Source organism: Vanacampus margaritifer, chromosome 5, assembly GCF_051991255.1.
Source record: "Vanacampus margaritifer isolate UIUO_Vmar chromosome 5, RoL_Vmar_1.0, whole genome shotgun sequence".
NCBI classification, from domain to species: Eukaryota; Metazoa; Chordata; class Actinopteri; order Syngnathiformes; family Syngnathidae; genus Vanacampus; species Vanacampus margaritifer.
Window position 1 is genome coordinate 25,718,753 of NC_135436.1, and position 23,811 is coordinate 25,742,563.

General features: G+C 39.2%; 1 protein-coding gene across 4 annotated transcripts; it reads left to right on the plus strand.

Annotated features, from left to right (window-relative positions):
- Positions 1 to 774: 774 nt before the first annotated feature.
- On the plus strand, positions 775 to 23,557 carry caln1 (calneuron 1). Of its 4 annotated transcripts, none has more exons than XM_077566446.1 (7): positions 775 to 980; positions 3,200 to 3,549; positions 11,203 to 11,324; positions 15,152 to 15,295; positions 16,495 to 16,607; positions 18,304 to 18,460; positions 20,226 to 23,557. In XM_077566446.1, exons 3-7 carry the CDS (start codon positions 11,210 to 11,212, stop codon positions 20,351 to 20,353), a joined length of 657 nt encoding a protein of 218 aa, XP_077422572.1. In that variant the 5' UTR covers positions 775 to 980; positions 3,200 to 3,549; positions 11,203 to 11,209; the 3' UTR covers positions 20,354 to 23,557. The 4 variants fall into 4 exon arrangements, with proteins under 4 accessions (XP_077422572.1, XP_077422573.1, XP_077422574.1 ...); XM_077566447.1 differs by having other exon boundaries at positions 3,319 to 3,549; XM_077566448.1 differs by having other exon boundaries at positions 3,411 to 3,549.
- Positions 23,558 to 23,811: the final 254 nt, after the last annotated feature.

Consider the following 23,811-nt stretch of genomic DNA (forward strand, 5'->3'; position numbering starts at 1 on the left):
AAAATATATTTTTTTAATTCTACAATTCCTTTCGTATTTACAAACATTTTATATTTATTTCATATTTGTAATATGTTTGCTCCAAATTTAAGCATATGCCCTATAACCTTTATATATTTACTTGCATTATATTGATAATATATTAAGCTATAATATATATAATATATAAGCTATGACAAACACGCACACCTTATTTTTTTTCAAAAATTTAAGCTCATTTTAATAGCAAAGAAGCTTGTAATGTAAAAAAAAAAATTATAAGAAAACTTTAAATTTTGAATTAAACCAAATTTATTGTATTTCTTGTTACACCCACCCCTAGAATAAAGTAAAATAATATATATGTATATAAATATATATATATATTGTAATTTGTGAAACATGCACTTTAACTCCTAAGCTTATAGCAAAGAAACTAAGAGGAACAAGTAAGTAAGTATAAAGACCCCCAAACAACACAAATTGCCTGAATCAAAATCCGGGCCACTTCATTAGTTACACAAACTCAGGCTCAAAATGTAATGTTTATTTTTGATTGACACGGTGAGCTATTCGTTCGACAAAGTCTTTAATGTGAACACACAGTGAACGGTTTGTCATATTTTAATCATGTGAGTTGTGTTGGGACGTGTTTAGTCATCACAGTGAATGCAGGGAGTGTGAAATTATAAAGCACGTTGTTTAATTGTGGGCGTGGTTTCCCGTGCGAGTGAGCACTTTACTACGTATGATTCACGTGTGTGTGTGTGTGCGTGCGTGCGTGCGCGTGCGCGCGCGCGCGCCTGACAGTAAACCTACATTGTTGACTGCCTCCATTTTGTGACTTTCTTTATGAGTATGTGTACGTGTTCATTGGCTCATTTGCCAATTTTCCAGGGGACAGGACTGAAGGAATGCCCCCAAAATGGCTGACTTCCTGCTCAGTTTGGAACATGAGTCTTGTTACGATTTGTCATGCCCAACCAATTTTGTGTGGATAGGTAAAGTCATCAACTATTTTCTCTTAACTTTCCACAGTGTGCTAGTGAATTTAAGACTAACGTCAATTACGTCTTTATTTGTAATCATTATTATTAGATGAGTAAGTGGTTAAATTAGTCTTGCGTGTTGACGGCAGTGCGTTAGCTTAGCATAGTGCTAAAGGCCAGCAGTAGTGCGATGACTCACAGGCGAGTGTGGGATGATTGACAACTGTCATATGGTCTGCTAGAATATTCCTTTCACACCTTTTTAGAGAACGCTATGCTAAATGAGCTCCTGGCTAAATGTAGACTAGAGCACGATTAGCATAATGTGAAATAGTGGATGTTGCTGCCTGATGTGTCTTGCGCGTCCATCTGTATGTGTCCCTTCTTTTTCTTTGTGTGTGTGTGTTTTATTTTTTATAGAGCAGAGTAGAGAAGACTTTTTACACAGGAAGTGACATCATATCCATATTTCTTGCCACTTTTGCCCCATCCTTAACTCATTCTCTGCCATTAACGGGTATAGACGTCAAAAATTCATTTGAACTATTTCTATTAGTTTCACATATTTTTCTACACTTGTTAACAAGAGTATGAAAACCTAGAAAACATTTTTTTATTGTACATTTAGAACAGATGTAAAATTTGTGATTAATCGTGAGTTAACTTGTGAAGTCATGTGATTAATTACAATTTTAAAAAATTTATCGCCTGATGCCCCGGATAAAAAAAGAAAAGATTATTGAAAATTAGGGGCATCAGACGATTACAATTTTTTATTGTATTTGATCGAATGACTTCAATAGTTAACTCACAATTAATCACAAATTTTATATCTGTTCTAAATGTACAATAAAACAAATTCTAGGTTTTCATACTCTTCTTAAAAGTGGGAAAAATGTGAAACTAATAGAAATAATTATACAAAAAAAAAAGTTTTTTTTTCTTTCTCTCTTTTTTTTTTTTAAATATATATATATATTTTGTATGTGGGTGAGCATGTGTATGTGCGTGCGTGCGTGTGTGTATTCATCAGTTCACCTAAAGCCCATTAAAAAAAATCCCATACTAATATAATATAATATAATATAATAATATAATAATAAATTGGCAAATGCAGAAACATCAATGTAAGTTATCACGATGTAGTGGCTCTCGCTAACAGACAGAATTAAGTAACCAGAATTAGGTTAAAAAATTCTATATACGTAGACCATGTTTCTATAAATTTTGATGATTTTTTTTTTTTAATTATTTGTTTTTTTTTAAAAGGAGAGCAATGATGATGTCAAATCGAATGAACTGAGCTCTCCTGGAAAAGAAAAAAAAAAAAAAGAAATAGTTATACAAATAGAATTTTTTTACGTCTATACCCGTCAATGGCAGTGAATGAGTTAATGTGGCTCACTAGCTTCTCTCCATCTTTGTTTCCATAACATCCGTCCTTGATTTTTCTTGCTACCTTCTCTTCATTTCAAAATTTCTCTTTTAGCGTCTCTTCATTTTAAATTTTTATCACGCTACCTTCTGCGGGTCTCGCTAGCTTCTCTTTGTCTCGCTCGAATTTTCTCGCTAACGTCTATGCGGCTCGCTAGCTTCAATCCCCTGTATTTGTTTTGCTACCTTCTGTATTTAATTTTTCTCACTAACTTCTATCTAACTCTCATGTGGCCCGCCAGCTTCTATCCGTCTTTGCACATTTTTTGTTTACCATCTTGTCTCCGTCTCTCGCTATCTTCTCTCCATCTCGAGTGTGTCGTGCTAGCTTCTCGCCTTTGTTTTGCTACATTCAATATTTCTTGCTAGCTTTGCCACGTGCCATCTTTGTTTTGCTACCTTCTCTCTCGTTTTTCTCTTGTCTACTTTCTCTTCCTTGTCTTGCGTCCTTCTTTCTTTATCTTCTGTCTTTACCTTCTCTCTAAAATGAGTCTGCTAGTTTCTTTACCTTCTCTCTGTCTCCCTCTGAAGTGTTGTAAATAACGTTTTAATTGTCCCATAGACTAAATTGGTCATTCGGCTAGATTTAATTTCCGCTCTACAACAAATAGGACAGACTCAAACTTTCCCTCCGTATGATTTGCGTGGGAAACCCATGCGCGCAGTTCCGAAAGTCTTTGAAAGTCCCCATTTCGTGCCTTTTAAACTAACAAACATGTAACCACAGTTAGCGGTAAATCCACACCGGACACGCGCGCGGCATATCAACAAAAAAAAAAAAAGTGTGTCATTGACAGAGAGAAAACCAACGGGGCGACGACGTCACCGCCAGCAGCCAATGGCGCCGGCTCTCTCATCCGTCTTCTTCATCATCATCCTCACCATCACCTTCATCATCTTCTTTTTCCCGCCGCAGGAGGAGGAGGAGGTGGAGAAGGAGGATGGAGGGAGAGCAGCCCGCAACACGTCGTCACGGGAATGTAATATTCATATTTTTTGTTTTATGAGACACGTTGGAGACATGGAGGCAACAGACGGCTGCGAATTTTAGGAAGTAGGACAAGAAGAAGAAGAAGACAAGAACCTGGAGGGATCGGATCACAGCAGTACTGAAATAACAGAGGACGTTGCCGCCGCACTCACACTGGTAAGTTGGCACCGTTCATGGATGGGTTATCTTCCAACACCTGTTGGTTGATTGACGTGGTGTGTGTGTTTTGTTTTTGGGGTGGGGGGGGGGGGCACTGTCTGTGTACTCACTCCCCCCAACTAGAGGGTTGCACCATAGGTTGTTGCTTCAAACTGTCTGTCTGTGTGGTGTCCGCAGAACCACATTTGACATTCTTTGACGTGGTACTTTTTTTTTTTTTTTTGCAAGGTTTTCTCTGTCTTCTTGTTTGTGTCTCTCCACGACCGACTCTCTTGTCTTTTTTCTTTACTACATTCTCTCCAACGGGATCCACCGCTGACGGTAGTCACCACTTGACTTTTTTTTTTTTTTTCAAAAAAAAAAAAAAAAAGAAGTCAATTTATTGATTATAAAATCAAAATATTCCGAAATATTAAAGTGGAGTGAAACCCAAGATTTCTAGATGTAAAATGAATAAATGATCAAAACGTCACATCTACTTGCTTACAGTGCCACCATTTTAGCTGTTTTCACTCTGGCGAGAGTGCGAATTTGCCAGATTGTGGCACATTTTCAACAATTCCTCAGTTTAATTTACTCTCAAGTAGTAGTAGGGGTGTGAATTGCCTCGTACCTGGCGATTCGTATCCCGATTCTTAGATCACGATTCGATACCGATTAATCCCGATACGAATCTATAAATGGATTATTGTGATTTATTTATTTTTTACTCAAATTTAGAAAATACAAATCAGTAAACTAGTACATGTGCACTGTAAGATTTGTATGAAAATGTATTTTTTTAACTGAAAATTCAGGCTTGTAACTGAGCCACTGTATTTACCAAACAGGTTGCAGTCTGTTTCATGTTTGAACAGCACTGAAATCAACTATTAAGGCTTAATGTTCCATTAATATAACATTCTTCCATGCTTAATGTGTGAATCCAAACCCTAAGTAAGACGTTTTGTTGAATATTTTCCTAAAAAATTGATGTTTAAATATCGATATATCGCGATATATTGCCGAATCGATTTTTTTTTTCTAACACCCCTACTAACAAGTTACATATTAGATTTAACGCCATATGTAAAAACGACATAATAATCCATGATCAGAAACTTCATCATCTACAGAGCTTTGAGCCAATCAGAATTTTTTTTGGGGGGGGGGGCCTAACTCTTTCACATCAAGACATCGATGGGACCGTCTTTTTACTCAATGATCGCAATATGTTTTCCGTCCCAGCCATGATCATCGTACCCAGAATCGAATGATGAAACCTGTCACTCTCCAAATAATCTGTCAGTGGACGTACACGGTAATTCAATAGCAGCAGGCAAGGCGACATCACTTCCGGTCTGCAGCCGAACCCGAGCGTTGATCAACTATTCCGGTTAAATTCACGTAAAATTAATCACAGTGCTGGCACATACAAAATATTCAAAAAATTTAAAGGGATAGTGTGTAGAAATTTTTGATTTGTTCATTTAAAAAAAAAAAAAAAAAACGTTATGAATTTGAAAATATGTTGTTATTAATATTTTTTATATAATCGTAGGTCTCGTAATCGCTAATTATACTAGACGTGTAATTTCTGGAGAAATTCCGTGTGAATGCTAATATTTGAATGCATGTTGAATGTTGTGTAAAGCTGCGATTGTTGTCGTTGAAAATCCATCCATCCGTCCATCATCGTGACCGCTCATTCCTGTCATTGAAAATATGGAATGATATTGCGGAGGAAAAAAATTATGTGAAAGGACATTGAATATAATGGATGTTAAATATTTGGACAATGATTATTTAATGACACACTGTCCCTTTAAATAATTTTTTTTTAAACTCTTTAAATGTGTGATGTGCAGTCGCTGCTTTTCAATGCAAGCGAAACCACCAAAACGGCGTACTGTATTTTTTGCACCCCGAGCTGGCTGACTTTGGCGTTCCGTGTTGGCATGTCAACTTGACGTCTCATCTACTTCCTGTCTAGTTCAAATTCCCAACTACCTTCTCTTGCTTTGTAAAGTCTCTCCACTGTCTCCAATGTGTCTTGCTTGCTGTTCTTAACGTCTCTATCTTGTCGTTATCTACTTCCTCCCCATCTTTAACGCCACCCTACATTTCCCTCCATCTCTAAAGCTTCTCTCGTCTGTAATTCGTCTCGCTACCGTCTCTAATGCCTCCTCTTTTGGTCTCCGTTTCTTTCTACCTTCCGTCCTCCTTGTTTGCAATATGTCTCTCTGTCCGTCTCTACCTTTTTCCATTTCACGTGTCCTTCTATTTTCTGCATCCTACATTTGCTCAAGCGTCAGTTTCTCTCATCTCTCATCACCTGTCTTTCAAAACTGTCAACAGTCTGTCTGTATCTCATGTGTCCCTCTACCTTGTCTCTGTCTCTACCTTCTTCCCGTTCTCGCGTCCCATTTCTACTTTCTCTGTCTTTTGGCATATCTGTTTCGAATGACCTTATCTCTGCTTCTCGTGTGTCTCTTTCTCATCTGTTTACATTCTCTCGTTTTCAAGCTCGTCCCTGTACCTTGTCTCACGGGTCTCTACCATTCTCTCCTGCGTCTCTAAATGTTTGCGTCTCTGTCTGGAGTACGTCTCATTGTTTCGCAGTGTTTAAGTGGGACTCGGGGAGTGCGTCTTGCATCTGTAGGAATGGCAGCAGGGTGGGAGGGAGTCGCTTTGAGGATGAAGAGGGAGAGAGGGAGGGGAGCGATGATGAAGAGGCGGCGGGGGAGAGCGGGGACGAGGAGTCGGCGTTCGGTACCTGCTGCTTCCACGCTCAAATATTCAAAGCCGTGCGGCGGCCCGGGAAGGCGAGCGGCGAGCATGCTGGTCGTGGTGGTCGTGTCGTCGTGGGTGCCGAGGCTGCGGGGCTGCCGGTCGGAGTTGTGATGGAGGAGGAAGGAGGGGGAGCGGTCGAGGCGAACGGCGACCTGCCGGGCTACCTGAGGGACGGCGGGGCTTCCAACCACGTTCTTGCGCAGCATCCCGCCGATTTGCACGGCGGGCATTGTGGGTAAGGACCCCGCTGGTTTGTCACGGTACACTCGAACCGGGTCACAGGTGGCTTTGAGAGATTGAAACCGTGTTTGCTGCAGTGTTGGAGTCGGACCGCTCGCTTTGCTGTTGAATGTCATCCATCCGCTCGTTTTCAGTGGCATTTGTCCTCTTTAAGGTTGATCCCAGTTGATTTGGGGCAGTAGGCGGGGCATATCCCGGACTGGTCCCCACTCCCCAGTCAATGCCAGGGTGGGTCCTGACATTGACTTTGCCTAAATGTGTTTAGAGAAAAAATTTACTGTTTGGCAATCAATGGTATGATGTAGTGTTCGCCAGTCAATATCAAGACATGTATTGACAAATAATAGACTGGTCGCCAGTCAAAGTCAGGGCACACAAACCAAAAATGGACTGGTCACCAGCCAATGACAAAGAGCAGATCAACAATTCCCTGGTCGCCAGTTGGTGTCGGCGAACAGATAGGCACGCTATTGAGTGGTCGCCAGTCAACATCCGGGCACATGGGGACTGGTCGCCAGCCACAACGTCAAGACATATATACAAACGATTGGTCGCTAGTCGACATCAGGGCACATATAGAGAAGCAATTGACTGTTCGCCAGTCAACAACAGAGAGAAAAAAACTATTGACTGGACGACTTTCAACAATGGACTGGTCACCAGTGAGTTCAGGATACCCACAGACAAACAAAGGATTGGTCACCAGTCAACATCCGGGCACATGGAGACTGGTTGCCAGACATATATACAAATGATTGGTCGCTAGTCGACATCAAGGCACATATAGAGAAACAATTGACTGTTCGCCAGTCAACATCAGAGAGAAAAAAACTATTGACTGGACGACTTTCAAGAATGGACTGGTCACCAGTGAGTTCAGGATACCCACAGACAAACAAAGGATTGGTCACCAGTCAACATCCGGGCACATGGAGACTGGTCGCCAGCCACTATGTCAAGACATATATACAAACGATTGGTCGCTAGTCGACATCAGGGCACATATAGAGAAACAATTGACTGGTCGCCAGCCAATGTCAACACAAAGACAAACAGCGGACTGGTCACCAGTCGTGTCAGTACATATAGACAAACAATTGGTCGCCAGACAACATCACGGCTCATACAGTCTAACAATAGACTGGTCGCCAGCCAATGACAACGCAAAGACAAACAGTGGACTGGTTGCCAGTCAACATCAAAGGAACATAATAGATTCCTTTGTGGCCAATCGTCTAGCGGCGTGTTGTCATCCATCAGGAAGTGACATCCAGGGGGTGGGGCTTGTACCAGCTGACCAATCGCAACTATGGAGACACCTGGAGGTGCAAAAAATAAATAAATAACACCACCACATGAATGGAACGCCATCCTGTTGCTGTTACATTCATGTGTTATTTTGTGTTTGTGATTCTGTGCGTGCGTTCGTTTCGCAGCCAGTGAATTGTTGAGGTGATTTACTATTATATGATGTCAGAGGCGCTGAGGCTCGGGCGGCGTTAAACGGCGTCGTATTTAAGGGCTTTTATGCCGCACATAAAACACTTTCACGCTGTTTTAGTGCACAAATGATTAAATTTAGTTAATACACACACATTACATCAAGTGTGTAATATGCAAATATTGGAGATGAGATGAGGAAGAACAATCAGTCTTTTGGAAGAGAATATTGTATATTTTATAACGTATACTAGTTGAGATCAACCAATATATATATTTTTTCAATATTTCTTTATGTCTTTTTTAAGGGCTGATAATGATACTGATTATTAGTGTGCCAAAAAATTGTGATTCTCATTTAGTACGATTCAGAAACGATTTTAAATGTCCCAAAATCGATTTTATTTAAATGATTTTAGATTGTCTTGCCTTTGTTTGTGTGTGCCTTTATTGGGAGCGCTGTTCATGTTGTACTCTATTTGGCCACTTAGGGGCAGTGTGGTTCCACGCGGTCTGATACACTGTTCAATTGTAGCAGGAAGGAAGTAGAAGGAAAAAGTCCCGATCAAGTAATTTCAATAAAAGTTGTTTTTTTTTGCTGCGTGGAGCCGTTCTTTTGAGTGATAAAAGTGCCGCGAGTAGCGCGCTAATTAGCATTAGCGAGTCAGACTGGAGTAGATCATTACGATTCCTTGAACATCTATAAATTGAAGCAAAAATCATTTTGAATCAAAAATCCTTCTTAATCAAATCGAATTGCAGACCCAAAAATCGGAATCGACTCAAATCGTGAGACATTCAAAGATTCCCACCCCGACTGATTTTTAAAACTCCAGGAGGCCGATAATCAATAATTGGAGCCATTGAAAGGGAAAATACAGTTGTCAAATATTGTTGAAAAGTGTTTTAACAAATGTTTATTGAACAACTTTTCAGATTTGTTGAAGTCTTGTAACAATAAAGTAAAAAATAATTATTACGTTTTTTTGTTCAGGAAACTAAAAACTTAGCAATGCTGTGCATCTGTTCCCCTAAAAAATATACAAATATTGAGTAATGTTATCAACAAGTTAAAACTTCATGATAGTAAAGTTATTTTTTATTTTTTTTCGAAATTTTTTCAAGGAAAAAGTAGAAAATGTTTTCGTAAAATATCATAATTTTTTTGAAGAAACAAAACTTGTTCTTTCCAAGAAAAATAATAATAAATAATCTTCATTTTAAGTTCTGTCATACAGCAATGCATTTAAAAAAAAAATTGTAATCTGCCAAAAATACAGATGTATTGTATGGTTTAGTTTTTTCTAAAAAAAAAAATAAAATACAGTAGGTATCTTGCAAGAAAAATCATATTGCATCCCGGAGACCATCTTCCTCTGGATCCCCACAAGTCCATGCAACACAAACACACACTCACACGGAGTCGTCTAGTAGTGTGTCCCGCCCGCTGTGTGACTTTTCCATTTAGCGGATGAGTTGCGCTTGTTTTATTGTTGTTTACGGCCCTCTTTATGGAAGCGCTTGTTTTAGCTGGCACTCCATCCCCAAGAGCCCCGGGAGGCCGTTCATCACCTCTGTGAACATTTCACTTTCACGGAACAAATTTCAAGACACTAAAAAGTCAACTTCCAGATAACTAGGGTAACACTCTATCAGAACCTTCATCCCTACAACACATTCCCAATTCAATGTAAAGAATTTCTTTGAAAATTCAAACCAGGTTGGATTTACCGGTAATTTGGTAGACATTGAGTAGACCCACAAAAAGTCTCAAGCAGCCATTCTGGTTCGAAGTGGCCATTTTGTAGCCCAGTTGCGCCCAACTGGATTTATTAAAAGAAAAAAGACTGAAGCCTGTTTGACATAGCATCAGGAATTTTGGTAGACATGTCTGTCATATTTAGACCCACAAAAAAACTGTTTTGGTGTCTTGGAGACATTGAATTTGGTTCACATAAACGACTCAGCGAATGGATGGATTAATGTCTAATCATTAATAGACCCACAAAAATAATCTCAAGAAGTCATGTTTGAAAATAAACAGAAAGGGTGTCAATTTGGTTTACAGCGGCCATTTTCACTGAAGCAACCCCCTTCGCTCCTGGCTGTTTTACTGGATTTTGACTGTTTTTTTTGCAAAAAAAAGTGTATTTGTTTACATTTTGCAGCAATTAGTATTAGAATATAGCTAAGTTTCATCATTATACACAAATCTGTTGAAAACACTAACAAAAACAGCTTGTAGCAACATGGCCCTGGCTGATCTCTTATACTCTGCTGCCACCTGCTGGTTGTTTTTGTAATAACTACCATTACTTTAAGCCACCTCTTCATGTCAGGAGCTGCATCAAAGCCTTCTGTAAAAAAAAAAAATAATAATTTTTTAAAACACACACATTGAATAAAAACGTTTTTGGACAAAGTATTTTAAAAAAAACTCATTTACACATTTTTGGGTTTGAATGAGTAATTATCAGCCTCTGGAGCCAGTTTGACAAACCTGACATTTGGTAGACATGTTTATCTTGACCTAAAAAAAAAAGTCTCAAAAAGCAATGTCTGAAAAGACACAAGAAGCCATTTTGTTTTGAAGTAGCCATTTTGTGGCCATTTTCAACACCACTCTTATCTTTTTTTCCCCTTTTTATCTAATTGCTATCAATTTTGAATCATGTATGCTATATTGCTAAAAAACACATGAACTCTTTGACTGCCAAAAACGTTAAATAACGTTTAGTAAAATCCTATGGAGGAGTGCCAAAGACGTTAAAAGACGTTTTTTTCAAAACAGGTGAAACCAACCATTTTCTATTGTTGATTACTGAAAAACGGAATAAGGTAGAAACAAACTTTTTTTTTCTGATGATAGATGTTTCCTTAGTCCAAACACATAATTTTCTGTGGACCTTGAAAGATCAGTCAAAAATGCTTAAATCGGCTGGCACCCACGGCATCCCTTTTCTAAAAACGTCTGGCAGTCAAAGAGTTAAACACAAAACTAGCTCATGAATATTTTTAAACCAACAACCCCCCCCCCCCCCCCAGCCCCACCCCATTTGGTAGTCACGTCTATCATGAATAGACCCACAAAAAAGTCTCAAAGCAGACACTTCGGGTTATAATAACCACTTTTGGACCACGAGCCACATGCTGCTTCACCGAGAAGCTCAACCTGATAGCGTTGTTGTGTGTTGCCAGGGAGAAGATGCCGTTCCACCACGTGACCGCAGGCCTACTGTACAAAGGCAACTACCTGAGCCGCTCGCTCTCCGACACCGACAGCGACGTGCTGGCCAGCATCTCCGTGGAAGAGCTGCACGGTGAGTCGCATCTAATCTCATTTCCATTTCGTATTTCTCTTTGATGTGACCTACCTGAGACGAACGCTCACACCATTCCAAACAGTACCACACGAGCGAATTAAGAAACTTTTTTTTTTTTTTAAATCTCATTATGAACCCAAAGCACGAGCTTTTGCGCATCGTTCATCTTTTCCGTCAGGAGTTTCAAATTAGCCTGAAGATGTTTTGGGTGATTTTCTATCAAGCTTGTTATAATAATCCAAAAGTGGAGTGTCTGTTTGTGTGTGCGTGCGCGTATGCGGCACAGCTTTTCCGTTTTTTCCAGACGAAGCCGGCGAGCGGTGCAACTAAACACATCAAAGTCAGAGCAGAAAAATATGGGCTGCATACTAATCAACACGCGCACGCATGCACACGCACACTCGCGCACGCTGACTGCTGCACCATGACAAGCAAATGCATGCTATATACGCAACAAAAATAAACTACCGTATTGCAATGTCTGCATCAAAATATAAAATATAAAAGCATATTTGTCTCAAATTTAGTTCCTCAACTCATTCACTGCCATTGACGGCTATAGACGTCAAAAATGTATTTGAACTATTTCTAGTTAAACATTTTTTCCCACTTTTGTTAGCAAAAGTATAAAAACCTAGAATTTTTTTTGTATTAGAACAGATATAAAAACCTAGAAAGTTTATTTGTATTAGAACAGATATAAAATTTGTGATTAATCGTGAGTTAACTAGTGAAGTCAGGCGATTAATTACGATTACAAATCGCCTGATGCCCCTAATTTTTAATAACCCTTTCTTAAAAACAAACAAACATCTTTTAAATTTTTAATAATGTTTCTTTTTTTTTTGAAAAAAATATTTTAAAAAATCGAGGCGTCGGGCGATTACATTTTTTAAACGTAATTAACTCATTCACTGCCATCGACGGCTATAGACGTCTATAATTCATTTGAACTATTTCTAGTTAAACATTTTTTCCCACTTTTGTTAGCAAAAGTATAAAAACCTAGAATTTTTTTTGTATTAGAACAGATATAAAAACCTAGAAAGTTTGTTTGTATTAGAACAGATATAAAATTTGTGATTAATCGTGAGTTAACTAGTGAAGTCAGGCGATTAATTACGATTACAAATCGCCTGATGCCCCTAATTTTTAATAACCTTTTCTTAAAAACAAACAAACATCTTTTAAATTTTTAATAATGTTTCTTTTTTTTTGGAAAAAATTATAAAAAAAAATTGAGGCGTCGGGTAATTAACTCATTCACTGCCATTGACGGCTATAGACGTCAATAATTCATTTGAACTATTTATTTTAGTTTTTTTTCCACTTTTTTAACAAGAGTATGAAAACCTAGAGTTTGTTGTTTGTTTGTTTTTAAGAAAAGGTTATTAAAAATTAGGGGCATCAGGTGATTAAAATTTGTAATCGTAATTAATCGCATGACTTCACTAGTTAACTCACGATTAATCACAAATTTTATATCTGTTCTATATGTACAAAAACAATCTAGGTTTTCATACTCTTGTTAACAAAAATGGGGGAAAAAAATGAATAAAAATAGTTAAAATGAATTTTTGACGTCTATAGTTGTCAATGGCAGTGAATGAGTTAATTTGCCTAAATCTGTGTCAGTAAGCACCTCTTCTTTGCCGAGATAATCCAACCACCTCACAAAGCAGTTCAAATTAGGAACGCAACAATCTGGCAAAGTCATTGGGTCACAGGCTGGATGCTGTGATTTTAAGTGAATTTAATAAGTGTGAAGGTCGTTTGAAGGCCATCAGCCTCTCTGTGCTCCGGCGGCCATTTTGACGATAATTCCGTCCCCGACTTTTTTAGTCATTGACTTTTTATTTACATAGTTAATAATGGCATTGGCCGCTAATCGCTAACATTAACTTTTATTTTACAGGCTGATGTCGAGTATTTTGTTTAGCACTGTGACCGCTAAGAGGCTCCATCACCTGATGGATTATACTGCGCCACACTCGCGCGCACACGCACACACATAATGGGAATCCAATGGTGTCACATTAGAGCACCACCTGGAAAATTGCTTGTGCAGAGAGAGCGAGAGTGAGAGACTGTGTCAAGAGTGTTAATATGCTGGAAAGCATCAGCGCCGCATTAAATCCGTATTCCATTCATATTCATATGCGTGGACAGTATCTGCACAGCATTGATAAATCCATATTTTATATATCATAACGTTTTCCCCTGCTATATCGCTGTTCTACCTTTGCACCGTTGATATTGCGGATGTTTTTTAATAGGTTTTTACAGTCGACAGGAATTCCCAATTAAGTTTAGTTTTTGCTGTCAAGAAAAATGGGAGACTAATCCATAACATCTACTTGAGGTAATGAAAATAAGACAGGTGACCAAATAAGAGCAAAGAATGCTTGCTTCAATTTGTTCATTTGTCACTCCCAGTTGACGTTTACTGTATAGTTGACAAATAAAACAAAAGAAAATTAAACATTGTATATTTAATCACCAAAATGTTCAGCTAAAACTAGCAGTCCACTCGCTTTTTGATAAAGTTATCGATGGGCTAACATAAATTAGCATTGATGTTACAGTAAATTTAACGTTCAAACAATTGCCATTTTAACACACATAATGATCATAAAAATAAATTGAATTCAATTTTGCGTATTGTAACACCAAAATGTTCAACCACACCATACAGTGCAATATTATTCACAATCACAAACATAAAGTAACCTCTCGGCTCTGTGAGCTTACTTGGGAACCGTCTCTACTTTTAAATCCACGGTATCTCTTTCAATAGAGCTCAGTGCTGCCAGACCCTGGTGTGGTGCAACGTGGTACTACAGTCAAGGCACGCAACTTTAAATTTAATTTTTTTTTTTTTTTTTTTTTTACTGTACTGTAAAAACTCATTAACCCTCTTGTTACGTTACGGGTCAAATTGACCTGTTTGGAAATTGTAGGGGAGAAAATGGATTAAACATAGTCTGCTGCCCTCCGTTTTTTCATTTTTGTGTTTTTAACTCATTCACTGCTATTGACAGCTATAGACTTTAAAAAATTCATTTTAACATTTTTTTCCTTTTTTCTTAACAAGAGTATGAAAACCTATAAAAAAATTGTACATTTAGAACAGATATAAAATTTGTGATTATTTGTGGGTTAACTAGTGAAGTCATGCGATTAATTACGATTACAAATTTTAATGGCCTGATGCCCCTAATTTTTAATAATCTTTTCTTTTTTTCAAACAAACAAACAAACATTTTTTTTTTTCAACAAAAGATTATTAAGAATTAGGGCGCCAGGCAATTACAATTTTTAATCTTAGTTAATCGCATGACTTCACTAGTTAACTCACGATTTTTCACAAATTTTATATCTGTTCTAATACAATTTTTTTTTAATTCTAGGTTTTCATACTCTTAATTAAGAAAGTGGGAAAAAAATGTTAAACTAATAGAAAAAGTTCAAATAATTTTTTTACGTCAATGGCAGTGAATGAGTTAATATTAGAAATATTGATTGTGTTATTTTTTTGATGATTAAACATTAGAGCAAGTCACATTGACCCATGAACATCATTAAGAAACAAAGACATGAGGATTTTATTTTTTTAACTCACTTAATTTTTTTAAACTAATATAATTTAACATATTTGGATAAATGTGTCAACATGTGTTTTTTTTTTAAAATACCATTTAAATGTTTTAGACAATCAGAAGGTGTAATCTCTGCACATTTAACATGAAATAACTTCAAACAAGTGGAATGTTGCGTGAGACAGGAAGTGGATGGACCTCGTCAACTTCCTGTTTGTGTGGCAGAGATCCGGGAGGCCTTCAAGGTTCTGGATCGCGATGGCAACGGTTTCATCTCCAAGCAGGAGCTGGGAATGGCCATGCGCTCCCTGGGATACATGCCCAGCGAGGTGGAGCTCGCTATCATCATGCAGAGGCTCGACATGGATGGTGAGGAAGGCTCACACGCACACACACACACACACACACACACACACACACACACACACACACACACGCACACACACTTTTGCATGTCTGGTTAATAATTCATCAATAGTTGTCACTCCAGACGGAAACCAGCATTCGCTTGATGATGCAACAGAGCAAGGGAGCCAGCGATGTGTGAGCTTTTATTTTGAAGTGATGACAAATCGGCTGCCTTGCGACAGACATTCTTGTGTGGCAATTTTTATTGAGAAAAAATGGCTGCTTGACCTTGTTGATTAGCAACTTTTGTTTTGAATGCATGACGAGCCTTTTATTTTGAAAGGATGAAGAACCAGCCACTGCTTGACCTTGTGTTTTTATTTTGGAACGATAAAGAACAAAATGTGCCACTTGTGTTGTGGTATCTTTTGTTTTGGAAGGTTGAAGAACTTGCAGCCTTGTGGTCTTTTGGTTCATCAGCTTTTATTCTGAAAGAATGAATAATCAGCCAATGGGTGGGTGACCTTGTGATTTGACTGCTTTTATTTTCAAAGGATTGAGAATTAGTCAGGATATGACCTTTTTATTGTATGTGTTAACTTTTATTTTGAAAGGATGAAAAACCAGCCTGGCAGGTAGCTTTTATTTTGAATGCATGAAGCAGCCTTGTGGTGTACACACTTTTATTTTGGAAGGATGAATAAATAATCAGGGTGACCTTGTCGTCTGTTTACTTTTATTTTGAAAGGGTAAAGAACCTGCCACCATATGACCTTGTAGAGTGTTGACTTTTATTTTGAAAGCATGAAGAACCTGCTACCATGTGACCTTGTGGCGTGTCAGCTTCTATTTTGAAAGGATGAATAGTCAGTTGATGTGTGATCTTGTAGCATGGCTGCTTTTATTTTGATAGGACGCACAATTAGCCATTATGTGACCTTGTACTATGGTAGCTTTTATTTTTGGAAGAATGAAGAACCAGCCTCCACGTGCTCAGGCAACTTTATTTTGAAAAGGGGATGCACCATCCACGACATGACCATGTGAATGAAGCATTACATTTTATTTTGAAAGGATGAAGTAACAGCCTGCGTGTAGTGGCTTCGCTAGGCTTTTATTTTGAAAGGATGAAGCCCCCCATCTGTTGAATCTAAAAAATATATATGTTTTTTAATCTACCAAGTTTATTTCCAGGTGCTAATTTGTGTTTTATTGTGAAGGTGACGGCCAGGTGGACTTTGAGGAGTTCATGACCATCCTGGGGCCAAAACTTCTCTCTTCCGAGACTAGAGAAGGTTTCCTGGGAAGCACCATAGACACCATCTTCTGGCAGGTATTGTAACTGAATCAACACCACCATTTGGCCTGACACTTCTTGTGTTACACGCGTCGGTTAAACGTGTTTGTGTTACACGTTTACGTCACACCTATTTGTGTTACATGTCAGTGTGACGCATTTCTTTGTAGTTCGCCATGTGTTTGTGTTACATATTTTACACGTTTGTGTTCAGCGTGTTAGTAACAGACTTTCTTGTGTTACGCTTTTGCGTTACACGTCAATAAAAGGGAGCACGGTCACCCTTTGCCCGTCTTGCTTTCTGTTTCTCATTTGGTGAGCGTTAAGAGACCCCCCCCTGGTAGCTTTTATTGCGCTAATCGTCGTCCGTGTGATGATGATCAGACGCCCTTTGACTGCCTGCTCCCACATGAAGGCTTTTTTTTTTAATTAGAGCTTAGTGTGGCGTACTCCGATGATCTAATTCATCCATATGCAAATGAGGTGTCACACGCAACACAGCACAATGAGCGCATGCAAATGAACCGCATACGTTCATAATGACGTTGTGATTACCATTTTTTTTGTTTTTTTTTAGTCATATTGATGACATGTCTTAGCTTTATCACAAACATAGCTGTATTGTTTTAGAATTTTGGTGCTGAACAAAATACTGTCTGTGTCATAGTTAATTAAACCAACTGGCGAGGCTGCACTTGAATGCAAATAAGCCTGGGTGAAGATGAGATATGCAAGTGTGTGTTTGTGTCTTCTGGCCGACATAACATTGTTTACATTTTATTTCAAGTTAAAATGTGAAAGACGTGCAATCCTCCAAGTCATTGTCGTTTTTCCTGCCCCTAAGTATAAATGTATTGTTACCTCCGCCAAGGACAAAGAAATGTGAGGCAGAAGATTTGTTTGTTTGTTTGCAGCAGCGTTTATCGAGCGTGGCTGAATCTGCGGCGCGGTCGGCTAACGAGCGACGAGGCCTCCGGGTTTAATAGCGCTAATAATGAATCACGCTGACACTAATTGGCTATTGATGACTTTGCTCTTCACCTTCGAGCTGCTAAACGACGTTGGGAGATACAGAGGGCTCTCCATCTCATGCACTACCCCCCCCCACCCCCGACCCCCACCCTTTCCTCGCTCACGTGTGCTCTCCGTGGGAAACATAGAATACCACACATGATTTTGAGAAGTCGTTTCTTGTCGTCGTACTTGTTTATCTGGAAACACGATGTAATTATTTAATAGACTGGTCATTTCCCGATTGGACGCTTTTGATCGTGGTCCATAATTTGATTGATTTATACGTCGGCCTCTATATTCACGGCGGCCCTGTTGTCCCGTAAAGGCCGCTGGGCTCTGCGGAGGACAGTGGACGCTGGCTGGCGCAGGAAAATAAATTTTTCATACTTTGCTTATCTGCCACCACCTGCTTCTCCCCGTCGCTGGGGGCAACCAGCTTCAGGCAGCAGCAATCAGTCCACTGACCTCCCCCAAGGACAGGTGACATGCAGGTTTGGCTTGGATGGTGCCAGACATGCGTCACTCTGTTTAGGGCAAGTCAGCAGATTTTATTTTTTTTCTTGACACTACTCATGGAGTCCATTAGGAGGCCAAACTTCAATCTGGATCCTAGGCTAACTTGATTGTGTTTACCTAAAAAAACACATATAGCAGATTTTTTTAAATTTTTTTTTTGATGCAGTACCATGTTGCGCCACAATTGTGTGTTTGTGTGCAGTTCGACATGCAGAGGATCACGCTGGAGGAGCTGAAGCACGTCCTCTTCTACGCCTTCCGAGACCACCTGACCATGAAGGACATCGAGAACATCATCATCAACGAGGAAGAGAGCCTCAAGGAGAACGCGGGAAACTGTCAGACGGAATTTGAAGGAGGTACCTAGTGTACATCCGTGTGTGTGTGTGTGTGTGTGTGTATGAGAGTGTCTGTCAGAAAGTATTTGACATTTCCTCGTCAAATCTCCCGTCACCTGCTGATTTATTGATTTGAAGTTGCTGTCATCTGGGGGAGGAGGAGAGGATGAGAAGAAGATGGATAGGAGGTGAGGATGGGGTGGTGAGGAGGATGAGCAGATGGATGGAAGGAGATGAGGATTGGAAAATAGGGCTCAGGAGATGAGTAAGGTGAGGTTGGGAGGAGGAGGAGGAGGATGTTCAATGGATAGACAGAGAGATGGATACAGTAGATGATAGACAGCTAGATACAGTAGAAGATGGATGGATGGATGGTCCGTCCGATCGGACAGACAGGTGTAGATAAGCGGACAGCTAGTTGGCGAATAGATAGGCAGAAGGATAACTAGCTTGCTAGCTTCTTAACATTCCAACTAGCTATTTAGCTATCACTATAACAAAAAGAAAAAATGGGGAGTAATATTTACTTGAAAAAATGTTACTACATTTTTTCACCCAGAAATTCTAAATACATTTTACAAGGAGAATTTTTAGTACATTTTACTAGTTTCTTGAAAAAAAGAAAAGAAAAAAAAAAGCTATGTAAGCGTTGAGGAACGACGTCATGACCTTCAGTTTGGGAGACAGACATGCTAGCACCTGAGCCATGCCACGCTTGCCGTTTGCCACTGTACTGCGTTGCTGGTGTGTCCAAAACGAGACCAAAACCGGTCTCGTGGAGGTACGAGGATTCCACCTGACTCAAGCAATATACTAATATACGGAAGTAGTGGCATGGCTCAGGTGGTAGAGTGGCTGTCACCCAAGCTGAAGGTCATGAGTTCGTTCCTCAACGCTTACATAGCTTTTTTTTAAATATATATATATATATATATATATATATATATATATATATATATATATATATATATATATATATATATATATATATATATAAAGTCAGAAAATGTACTCAAAACTCTCCTTGTAAAAGTTATTTGGAATTTCTGAGTGAAAAAGTAAATATTACTCTTTATTTATTTATTTTTATTTTTTTTACTGTGTAGTTGGAAAATAGCGCCCCATCATGGTCCTTTCTATTGCATTGCTGAGAAGCTATTGTACATGTCAAGCTTTTAACCCCAGGTAGACGGATCGCTAGCTCGCTGCTAGCTAGCTTGTTAACATTCCAGCTAGCTAGTTAGCAAGTTGCGCCCCACCTTGGTCCTTTCTGTTGCATTGCTGAGACGCTATTGTGAATGTCAAGCTTTTAACGCCAGGAAGATGGATAACTAGCTAGCTAGCTAGCTTGTTAACATTCCAGCTAGCTAGTTAGCAAGTTGGAATGTTGCGCCCCTATTGCATGGCTGAGAAGTTGAGCATGTCAAGCTTTTAACAACAGTCAATGGGTAACAACTTTACTCATTAATTATATTGAAAAATATCAAAACATATGATTAATTATGTACTATTTATCCTGGTCATTTTTTTTATAATCAGTATTATTATTTTTTTATTTTTGGTCTTCAAGAAAGTTAAAATGGCCACCATTTTAACTTTCTTGAAAACCGCCAAACGTGGGTCGGTGTCCTAGCGCCGTCTATTGCCCACCTGCCACTGACGGATATCTGTATTGATAGAAATGAAAAGTGATGAACCGTGAAATGATTTCAGGTTGTGACTGACACGCTGCATTCAAGGACATGCCGTAAACTCTGCGGCTTGACTGTTGTTCTTTCGTCCTTAGTGCACCCGTCCAAGAAAAACCGTCAGACGTGCGTGAGGAAGAGCCTGATCTGCGCCTTCGCCATGGCGTTCATCATCAGCGTCATGCTGATCGCAGCCAATCAGATGCTGAGGAACGGCATGGAGTAGCCACGCCCACTGTGACATTAATACACACACACACACGTACACACACTTCCGTATTTTCTCGCGCTCCACCCCTTTACTTCGACAGCAGGGACTCTCAAGGGCTGCCGTTACCCACAATCCTCCTCTGTCCTCTTCTGATGATGCAATAACACGGCACCGGCGGCAGGAAGGAGCGCTTGAATTTTTGTTTGTGCAGATGGACCCCACTTACGGGAAGGAGCGCTTGATTCTGAAGATCCGCGCTCTGCGTATGGAGGGACAGGACACAGCCAACCTGGCAACCTCACACAAGTATGGTGAACACACGTGCTGGCTGCCACAAGGAATGCTGGGAATTGTTGTTTTTTAATACAGACTGGCTGTTTGGACTGTAATTCCTCCGAGCGGGGATCGAACAGGGATTTCTTTGAGACAAGGGCCCCCGAACACCTAACGTCCTCCTTTCTTGTCTTCCTCCCTGGTTCTCCTCCTGATCTTGTCCTTCAACTTAACTGTGGTCCCTTGTCCAGTCCTCTTTTCCTCCTAGGCTTCCTTGTCCTCCTTCATCCTCTCATTCTTCTTTCTTGTCCTCCTTTATCCTGCTCCTTTAATTCTCTCTCCTCCTCCTCGCTTGTCCCCCCCACCAGTCTTCTTCTCCTCCTAGGCTTCCCTGTCCTTTCCTTTCCTGTCTTCCTCCCTTTGTACTCTCATTCTTCTCTCTAGTCCTCCTTCATTCTCTCTAATCCTCATTTTGTCCTCCTCCCTCATCCTCTTTTCTCCTACTCTCTTGCATCCTCCTTTCTTCTCCTCCTGCCTTCTCCTTTCTACTCTTCCATTCCTCCTCTTTTCTCCTCAACATCATCCTTGCATTTATTTTTCCTACTCCTTTCTTTTCCTCTGCTCCTCGTTATTGTCCTCCTTCATCCTTGCGGCATACTCTTTTTTTTGTACTCTCCTGCATCCTCCTTTCTCTTCTTCCTCTTGTCATCCCTTGTTTTTCTCCTTCTCCTTCTCCTCCCTTTTCCCTCCTCTTCTCTTCCTTTATTTTTTTCTGCTCCCTCCATCCTTGCTCATCCACCTTTCTTGTCCTCTCTTTTAGTCTTTCTAATCCTCCCCTCATCTTCCTTTCCGTCCTCCCTTGTCTTCCTTTCTTCTCCTCCTCTCTTCCTCTCGTCCTCCACCTTTCTCCTCCTCCCCGGACGGCATGAATATTCTTCCCATTTGTCGCCATCTTCTGACTTCCTGTTTCACACGGCGACCGAGTGTGTTGAGGAGACCAGGCGGCGCTGTCCCGTCTCGTCCATCTGTGCTGTTTCTGCGCGCGCGTCCACTTCCATCTTCTGACTTCATGAATCAATTCAGTGTTACTAATTGACTGATTAATGATTGATTGACGAGTGAGGTGACTTTGCATAATAAGCTTTACACATGATCAAGCACATTAAGCAGCAATACCGATATCACAATACATTTTGCAATGACAAAGTCTAAACGTAAACCTTTAAGTTATAGTAGTCAGTAGAATAATGTATATTAAACTTTATTATAACTACAGCTCATCAAAGGAAAGTGGAGCTTAACAATAAATTAGTTCAAATTCAACTGCATCATTTTATTTTTATCTGTATATTGGTGGTACTGTTCAGGCCACAGAAACAATTGTGGTACTACACTGAACTCTAAATTGGTTCATGACTGTATAGTACAGTGTACAGTTGTTGTTTTTTTACAGTACACAGTGTATACTGTACTGTAAAAAACATTCAAAACGATGGCTTCTAAATCTGCGCTATAACGGGGGGGTTCATTCAAGAACCGAGTCTGAAAAGCAGCATAAAAGTCACCACACCTTCACGGCACTTATAACAAGGAGGAAGCCACGTGGTCGCTTTGGCCCCGCCCACACGCCATACGTGGCGTTGTATGTGAGTTCTATGAAGTAACAAAACACTGTGACCGCACAACTACAGCAACACGTTTGCGCCAGATGACGTCACTCTGAGGCGAAATGCGTGTTTCAAGCCATAACCGAAACAAAACAGGATGACCAGCAAGCTTTTGTGCAGGCGCGCCCTCTAGTGGACATCAAGCAAACAGCGTGTTGGTAACTAATGACATTAATATAACAAAAGATTAGAATTTAAAGATGTGTTTATTATCGTCATTATGATACAATATTTTGTTATATTAATAATATTCAAGGGCGAATCTTTACTTTTTTTCTTTTCTTTTTTATTCTTTTTAAAAATGGAATGTGTACCTAATGATGTGTCCAGTGAGAAGGATCAAGGGGTGGGCAAAAAAGATTTTCAAAATGGACAGATGGGCCACGTCATTTGTAGATAAGATACAGTTAAAACGTGTATGTAAAACATGTTAAACAGTTTTATAAAGTAATGGAATAATAGAAATTATGCTACATTTGTTAATGAATTGCCAATTAGGCTATTCATGAAAACCAACAATGACATGTATGCATAATTCAAATTGTTTATTTTAATGATATACTAATAATTAATTCTCATTTTTTTCATTTTATGCTTAGTATATTTATAATGAACCAATTATGTATTTAAAATAATTAATATCTAATGCATGTGTGAACTATTTTAGTGATAAAATAGTTAATTTTTATTGTTTTATTTGATAGTTTATACTAAATGTAATTAATATGAATGAACCAATTATTTATTAAAAACAAATAATTACCTAGTAAATGCATGACTAAAATTGTTTAATAAACAAACTAATTCTATTTTTATTTTATTATTCACAATGAATGGATTAAAGAACATAGCGGGCTGCACTTTGCCCACCCCTGGTCTTACAGCAACGTTTGTTTTCAAAGCATCAAAACACAAATATTAAAAAATGTACAGAAAACCACACTTTTTTTTTTTTTTTTTTTAGTTTTTACCTCCAACAGTTTGTGTGTGCGCTCCTACCATTCAGAGTAACTTCTTATTTTGGAAACTAGCCTTGCGGGAATGTTTGCATGCCTTCATTCCTGGGCTTTTATTTTGGCAGGGAAAAGGACGAGGGGGTGTCTCTGGAGTAGCATGGACACACTCACCACAATATATTAACCAAGCACATACACACACTTTGCATGTGCGACACTGAACAAACGCGTATAGACTTTAAATTGTCATATTTAACAAGGCTCAGTGTGTAAATACTGAACATGTGTACAAGATGATGCAATAAAACTTTGTTTTTCTAATACCCACTGTGTGGCTCAATTTTTTTTTAAACGGTACTAGTACATGGAACTTACGATGAATATCAAGCCTATCAAATATTGTAAATGTTTAAATGGCTTTGGGAACTATGTTGAAGTTTGCTGAGGAACTTCATTTAGATTAAATATTGCTTTGCTCTTGTGGCATCCATAGGCAATTCTAAAACTTTTGGCAGAGGTACATCAATTACTTGGTAGATTTTCGCTATTCGAGGCAGGTCCCTATCCCAACTCTGTG